Consider the following 8,380-nt stretch of genomic DNA (forward strand, 5'->3'; position numbering starts at 1 on the left):
AAGAAAATAAAAGATTTCTTAGGCAAAATTGTTTGCCATTCCAGGATGCACCCTTGTGCACAATATGAGGTCATTTGAGTAGACTATGCCAAGAATGTGACCATAAGATTGACTATTTAAGTAGACTTTTTAAAAGTATTTATCGTATTAGAAGTTTGTTTTTTTCCTAGACACTAGATCACACAATGCAAAGGCTTTCCATTTTTTGATTTCTTTAATTCTTTATGCCAATTTCAAAACGCGATTAAAACCATGGGCATAACCGTTCGTAGCTGCGGATGGAATCTTACAAAACTTAAATGGCCAAAAAAGGCTAGAACGATTGGAAATGCATACAGGTTGGTTATCATCATCCATAAAATGTGGTGTAACTTGAGTGAAAATTTTAGTGGTTCCATTTTACAAAATACTATTGGTAGTTGCTTCATAAACACCTTTGTTTTTAGCACTTAAAGACTATATTTTAAATTACAGCCATAGTCTCCAACCAATCAGGACGTCTCCCCCGGATCACCCTACCGTAGGCGATCTGAACCGTTCGATCATCCCTGATCTAACGGCAGACTTGACCCCCCACCGTCTCACCTAACTAGCCCTAACACAACCCGCACCACTCGTCCTCTCGCCCCCCTACGCACCCACAGCCACCGCCCCCTCCCTCCCTCGCCCTCTCCTCCTTCCCTCCTCACGGCCACCTCCACCACGCCACAAACCCCGGCGATGGCCTCGTGTTGATCCCATCCTCCCCCGGTCCCGTCCCCAGCCCCGCCCGGATCCACCGTGCTTGTCCACAACTGCCGCCCCCACCCCGCCGTCGATCTCGCCCACGGCGGCCGCCACCACCCCGCCGTCATCCTCGCCCACGGCGGCCGCACCACCCCGCCGTTGACCTCTCCTTGATCCGCAACCAATCAAACCGCGACCAATACCCCACCCCACCCTTCCTCCCTCTCACTCGCATAGGTGCAGGCGCAGCGCACAACGCCCAATCCAAGGCGGCGTCGTCCTCGTGCGAGCTTGCAGTGGCCATGACGACGCAGGCGCTCGCGCCGCCGCCGCCGGAGCCGCACACGGCGGGGCGGTGGGCGGGCACGCTGCTGGCCGCCGCCGTCTACGCGCCGCGGGTCTACTACGTGCAAGGCTTCTACGTCGTCTCCTACGGCCTCAGCATCTACCGCCTCAACCTCCTCATCGGCTTCCTCTCTCCCATGGTCGACCCGGAGCTCGAGGCGCTCGACCAGGCCGGCCCCGCGCTCCCCACCTGCGGCAACAACGAGTTCAAGCCCTTCATCCGCCGCCTCCCCGAGTTCAAGTTCTGGTATATCCATCTCTTCTGCTGCCCCCTTCTTCTGATTTGATTGCGTGAAATTGATGCCAAATTCGAGATCAGATGCAATACCCTTCTCGAGACCCAGATTTGATCGAATAGCTCGCTTCTTTTTCCGGCAGTTTCGCAAGATTCGCCTACCAGCAAGTGGGCTCACCAACAACCCATTTGTAAATAGGTGGATAGCTGGAACATTTATACAGCCTTGCTAATTCATGTGCCTTGCCAGCTACTACGTTAGATGTGATACACCCATTTTGTTGACCTGCTTGAGCATTTTCCATTCATAGTTGGAGCCACTTGCTGACAAAGTTTTCTAGTGCAATTGCTTAGGATTGCATAGTGCGGGATTCTCCAGGTGAACTATTGCATTTGTGTGCAATTGGAGTTTTGTGGTGCTCTGACTTTAAGAGGTTGTGTATTCTGGAAAGGATATGTTGCATTTTCTAGGCCATTCCATCTTGCTAACTGCTTTTACTTCCCTATGAAGAGCTGTTAGCTTTCCATTTTGTAAAATAACTCCTTGTTAAGCCATTTGTTGTTCTGTCTGTGGTAGTCTCGGTGTTGTATGCATGGTTCAGAAGTTCAGATGGGATTCTACAATCAATATCTTTCCAGTTTGCAAGTACTATATGTTAACTGCCTCTGCCGCATTGCTTTTCAAGTCATTGTGGTGTTCTTTTAGTGGTATTTAGTCTGCTGTTATATGGTAACATTTTGATCCTTCAATCTGCTCTCTAGGACTTAAAAATTCATTTGGTGCCTAATTGGTAGGCTTCCTCTGTTTCCTTGCTGCAGGTATTTACCAGGGTGGTGCGTGGAAGGTCAGGGTTGAACTTACAGAAGCTTACCCTTACAAATTGATATATCAGAACTAGTTTACTAGTCTTGACTTTGAGGATTTTTACTAACTGAAGCACCACATTTTTGCTGTTGTCCTGCTGTTGCTGCAGACCTTGTGAATATCTTTGAGGTGTTCCTGCCTCAGCTTCTCCTGTACCCTAACCCCTCGGACCCGTGACTCCTACATGCTCCTTTTATGGCATGCCACGAGGTCCAGGCCCCTGGTATTTCTTTTTTTCCATGCACGCGCCGGCATGTCTGCCTGCCTGCCTGTGCCATGCCACGCCATTGCTGTAGCACCACTGCTCTGTTCTACCAGCATTAATAATAAGTGTGTCTAAGTGTGTCCTGCTGAACGTGACAGTAGCTACCACTGTCAGTGCACCTGTGCTTGCCATTTTGTGTGTTACTCATCTGTCCCATAAGTTTGCATTACTCTGCATAGAGCTTGCTTCAAAACATTGCATTGTCCGAGTGAGTTGCATTGTCTTCCAAATCCTGGTAATTATGCCTAATAACATGTTCACTCACTCACTTGCCTCTAAAATAAGCTCCCACTCCTTTTCTGAATTGAATCAGGTCTCTGAAATTTAAGCTTATAGAACCTACAGTGTCAATCAGGTCTCTGAAATTTAAGCTTATAGAACCTTGATATTTCTGGACTCAAATGTAAAACCTGCTTGATCCTAACTGTCATTGCCATGCACTACAGACATGTATTTCTCTTGGATTTATGTCTACAGAAGCTGCATGTAGAATTCTGGTCTCTTACCTTTTTCATAGAAAGTAAAGGGGAAAAGGTTAATTTTATCTATTAACATGGCCATACCAGAAGGTTAATTTTTTTGAAATAGATATCAAGGGTAATTTGAGTTATTCATCATCTCCAAAAGCTAAACTGCTGTAGTTCTGCTGACCAACCTGCGTGTTTAACTTCAGGTGTGAGGAGGAGCCTGTGGCTGAGACTGCATCAGCACAGATGCTGCAACCCATCACGGCGAGTTCCTCGGCCTCTGTTACGGACGATGCAGCAGTAACTCAGGACACCATTCATGCCTCGCTGCCACTTCTACATTTTCTTTCTCTGTTCTAGTTACTTATGTGATTTATTCCTGGTACTTGTTGCTGCTGTATTCTGATTACTTGTTGGGACCGGTATTGAGAAATTTTGCTGGTTGCTTTGAGTACATTTAACTTGGAGTTCTCCAGTACTCCTAGATTTGCTACTCAAACAAATTTTGAGTACCTGCACTGGAAAGGATTGAAATACTCCTGGTACTTGCATAGGTTTAAAAATGACTTGCGTAGGTTTAAAAATACTCCTGGTACTTGTGATGAAACCAACAAGCAACTTGCTAACCTCTTTCAGTGTTCAATCATCTTTTCATTCTTAATAGTATCTCCTATTAGGTGATCTGATTAGGAAGTTTAAGTACAATGATCTGGTAGGTAATTGGGCTGCTTAAATATTTCCTCTGATTAGTAATTTAATTTACCAATAGGTACTGGCAGTAAAAGAAACTGACATCCAATCAGTCTCAGGGATTGAATGATTTAGTTACCACATTGTGTCAATTAGTCTGCTCTTTGTTCCAACATGAATGATATATATTACTTAATCATGTGTAATTTTCTTTCCTTTTGTTATGTTGTAAGTGGATGTATAGTTTGCCAGTTTTTATCTCTCTTTGATGGGTTTTAACCAAAGCTCCTGAGTACTCGCTTGCTTTGTTTTTTTAAGCAACTACAAATTGTATGGGCATTTGAAGTTGTGGCTTATAATTGATCAATATTGTTCTGTAACGTGCAGATGCTGATCAGGACAAAGAAGTCGGAGGAAGCATAGTTCTAACATTGCTGTCAACTGTCAAGTTTTGCATTAATGATGCCCTTTATACTGCTCATGTTTCTTCGTGAAGCATAGTTCGTATGTGTGTATGATGTAGCAGAACTTGTGATTGTACACTTGTGGAGCAGAACTGGCTCATGTGATTGTACACTTGTGGAGCTTGTTATATGATTTTAAACTTGATGCTTATCACATTTGTATGTGTGTTATATGATGTAGCACTTTGATGGTTGATAATATTTGAAGTATTTCGTGTGTTTTTTGTGTGCCAATTTAAATACCAGGTATTTATTTGTGTGAAATAAAAAATGAAGAATATTGCCCTGACGGCTAGGACCCAGTACTAGAACCTGACAGTGGGGACCCACCTGATTAGTGAACCCAATTTAAAAAAAAGAAAAAATGAAATTGTTGAGACAAAAAGGCCATGGCCCAAAAATAAAAAAGGCTGCAATGTTGGGCTTGGTCCATTTAGCTAACAAAAAATTCATAGGAAAAATATATAAATGGGCTGAATTAATGGGCTCGGCCCATGTAGAATACCGAATTGGACCGGGCTGAATCTTGTGCCACATCAGCTTGCCATGCTGGATGCCTACGTGGCCTGGGGAGGTTGCTAGTGACCAAAACAAAACAGTAGGCATATTTTGGTCGTAAATGTCCACGACCTTCTCACAGAGAAGGTCGTTAATTTCAGTTTACGACCGCCAGCTTTTGACCTTCTGTTTTTGGTCAAAAAAAGGTCGCAAATGAAAAACAATGACCTTTCGGTGACCAATAGTCAAGGTCACAAGTTGACATATTTCTTGTAGTGGCCGGGGTGAGATACGGCACCCCCAAAGAACCGAAAACCACACCTGGCTCCACTGAAATGGTTGGACAAACCAGAGTAAGCTGACGAGCCGCGTATTGCGCTGCTAACTCGGCTTCTCGATGTGCTCGACCGTGATCCACCACATCCTGGGCATTAGCACCGCCAGCTGCCGGGTTATGCCCTTGCGGCGAGTTACGGTTTCACGCAATGCTTGATACAAGTGGTTCATCAATAAACCTGTTGTAGCTCCGACTTGGGCGAGGGGTGGATTGAATCCTCTCACGACTGTGCGAATAAGCTTGCTGTTGGGTCAGAGCCGTCTGAAGGAGCTCTCTAGCCCATTGTGTTTCAACTGCTACTGGGGACTCGCCTTCGATCGGGAGATCTGCCAATCGTGAAGCGGCGGCGACGATGTTATCCAACGGGTTCGAGTAATGACCTGAAGGTGGTGAGACGTGCTGTAATAGGATATTGTTCTGACGAGGCGGATCCGCCGCGCACGGCTGAACCGGCGCCCCCGTTCCGGGTGCCTCCGCCCGGTTTACCACTGGCTGGTTGCTGGTTCCCGCTCCTCGCGTGTTAAAGAGGTTCCTTCCCTCGTAAACCGGAGGCAGGTGAGACCGGTACCTTCTCCTCATGACATCATCTGATGCGCTCTGATCCAACATGAGCCGATAAGCCTGTGCCTCTAACTGGGCCCGCCCTGTGGCCATCCTAGTGTTCTCTGCTACCAGATCTACCTTAGCTTGAGCTATCTGATCCTTCACCTTTGCAGTCTCTGCGTTATACTGATCCTGAATCGCCGCGTTAACCTCAGCCGCCAGCAATGTCGCCAAAGTGTCGAATAAATCGGACAAAACCTGAACCAGCGCTGGCGCGGGGCCTCCTGCCCCAGCGGGTGTTGCAGCTGCTGAACTGGAAATCATCGCTGCTGCGGTAGAAGAATGTTGCACCGATTGTGTACCGGCCATGAAGATCGCAACTCAGCTCGGCGGATCAGAGAGGTCCAGAATACTGTCACCATCGGAACCACCACTAATCTGGCCATCATGCAGCTAATACAGCGACTCGGTCTCTCCGGTTGAAGACTCGTCATCAGAGTAAACCACGGTTTCGCCACTAGATACCGATCTATCCTCAGATTCCACATCGTGGATGACTCCCACAAAGGCATGCTTTACGACAGGCTGAACTTGGGCAGGTCTCGCACGCTGAGCCGTCTCGATGATGTCGGTGCAGATGTCCGGCTCAGGGCCCGGTTCGCCGATCTTGCCAATGAAAATGTGTATTCCGTCAAAGGGGATCCGGTACCCGTACTCAATCGAGCTGGCCTCGGGCCCCCGGCCTGCGTCGTCGATGTAGAGCTTGCTACGACGACTCTTGGTCATCCGACCCACAGCGTACCCCTTGAGTCCTTCGAAGTTGCCCTTCAAGAACTTGAAACCATCGTGCGATAGCCCCACGGTGGGCACCAAGTATCGTGGTTTTGTCACGGCAGATGTCATCGTGAAAGGACTTAGTCGTGGTGCCATCGCGACCGGTTAGCTTGAAGGGGTTAAAGTGGACAAGGGACGCAAGAAATTATACTGGTTCGGCCCCTTACGATGAAGGTAAAAGCCTACTCCAGTTGTGATGGAATTGCTAGGGATTCGAAGACTAGGGAGCGAATCCGCTTTGCCTGGCTCTCGAGTTATTGTTTTCTGTCTCTAAACCGCGGCCGGGTCGTCCCTTTATATACATAGGTTGACGCCCGGCGTTTTATAGAATCCGGAGGCTGGCTCATAAACGTGTCCGGCTCGGTTTTTACCTTTCCATGCCTTACAACATAAGTTACATATCATATGGTGGTTTATGTCTATGGGATCTAATCCGCCTTTGGGCCCTGGGCCTTCATGTTAGATCTCCTCCGTAAAGCGCCATACTTCTTATCTTCATGGGCTTCAAACTCGACTAACTCATTGTGGGCATAACCCGACCCCTCATGGCCGGTTTATACTTAGTAGTAGTATCTCCAACACAAAGGTTACTAATATCCTAAGGAACTACCAAACACTATCAAGAAGAAGTAGGTAGGGTGAATCTCGGGTTCAAAAACCCGGAAATGGAATACCTACCAACTAAATAACATCACGAGATGCTTTCGAGAATGATGGCCAGAATCATCACACTAGGAATATAAACATTGCTAGATTACTGGGTGGTTCTCTAGGATGCCTAGGGTCATAATACTAGCTCCAACATATATGTCAAAGCAATAGAGTACCTCAACTCACTGATTAGTGTGGTGAACTGGCCCAAAGGGACACCGAGAACGGAAAGAAGGGATTTGCAAATGCATCAGACTACTTAGAAACCTGGGATTACTCGGACAACATAACGGCTATAAATGCTCAAAAAGATTTGAGACATCCTGCAAAATGGTGGCATAACCGCTCAACATCACAATATCAAGGTTCTGAGGCCAACTATGAACACACGGAAGTAGTAGGAGCTGAACTGAGACTTGAATCCATCATTCCTATAAGTCTATGGATTAGTAACACGTGATCCTAATAAAAAGGAGAGAAAGCCTAGTTCCTTAACCCCGTAGGAAAGATAAGATGACTCGGATAAAAAGGCATAAGGTAAAGGAGTAAAAAGAGCCTTATGTTCCCTTCCACAATCAATTCCCTTATATAACTAAAGCATTTCTAGACTCGACTTTGACCAGTTTGGCTTGGTAATCCTACAGGCAGTCAGGCTCTGATACCAAAACTGTCAGGACCCCGATTCTAAGTCACACCGATCTAGCATGTAACACATCATATCACTTTGCGGCCTCACGCACGGTATTCCCATGGGTGCCACCTTACCTGGCCTGGGACCGTTTGCGCCTTTTGGCCCACGTATATGATAGTGCCGCTAGTATCCATATGACAGAGAACCCGGGCCGACATGACTAGTCGTGAACCCAAAGTGGCACTAACTTACAGGGACAAGCATGCATGACCCAGCATCGAACGTGTCGATCATCAGTGAGTGATTCCGGGCTGTAGCAACTGGGCTAGCAGGACTCCGGTAAACCGGGCTATAGCAGGCTAGCAGGGCTCCGGTATACACCGCGTGACATTTCCCCAAAGGGACAGACACAGGATCGAAGTAGGACATATGCCGGCCAGTCTAAGTGTTCCGGAGCAGTAGCAACCGGGCTAACAGGACTCCGGTAAACCGGGCTGTAGAAGGCTACCATGGCTCAGTGGAAGCACTAGACTACATTTCCCCATAAGAGAGGCTACCAAGGATACACAACTAGGTTGTCGGATCCCACACATACCAAGCATTTCAAATCATGCACACAATATGCTCGATATGTGTAAATACAACATGGCATCACAACAAAACTCTATGACTCAAAGTATTTATTCATAAGGCTGCGAAGAGCCAGATATTACAAACATGGGTCTCATGACCCAACATATAGAGCATACAAGCAACAAGCACAAGTGGAAGCTTAACTTGTCTGAGTACAGACAACTACAAATGAAAAAGACTGAGAAGCCTGACTATC

At 46.8% G+C, this 8,380-nt stretch overlaps 1 protein-coding gene across 7 annotated transcripts; it reads left to right on the forward strand.

Annotated features, from left to right (window-relative positions):
* The first annotated feature begins 625 nt into the window (after positions 1 to 625).
* Positions 626 to 4,276, forward strand: LOC125525698 (protein RER1A-like). Of its 7 annotated transcripts, XR_007291396.1 has the most exons (5): positions 626 to 1,318; positions 2,126 to 2,151; positions 2,281 to 2,381; positions 3,110 to 3,167; positions 3,981 to 4,035. XR_007291396.1 is itself a non-coding variant. In XM_048690701.1 (4 exons), the coding sequence occupies exons 1-4, from the start codon at positions 1,029 to 1,031 to the stop codon at positions 3,985 to 3,987; spliced, it is 381 nt and encodes a 126-aa protein (XP_048546658.1). In that variant the 5' UTR covers positions 626 to 1,028; the 3' UTR covers positions 3,988 to 4,276. The 7 variants fall into 7 exon arrangements, 6 of the variants coding, with proteins under 6 accessions (XP_048546658.1, XP_048546655.1, XP_048546656.1 ...); XM_048690701.1 differs by lacking the exon at positions 2,281 to 2,381 and having other exon boundaries at positions 3,981 to 4,276; XM_048690698.1 differs by lacking the exon at positions 3,981 to 4,035 and having other exon boundaries at positions 2,281 to 2,394; positions 3,110 to 3,354.
* Positions 4,277 to 8,380: the final 4,104 nt, after the last annotated feature.

Source organism: Triticum urartu, chromosome 7 (assembly GCF_003073215.2).
Source record: "Triticum urartu cultivar G1812 chromosome 7, Tu2.1, whole genome shotgun sequence".
Classification (NCBI taxonomy): Eukaryota; Viridiplantae; Streptophyta; class Magnoliopsida; order Poales; family Poaceae; genus Triticum; species Triticum urartu.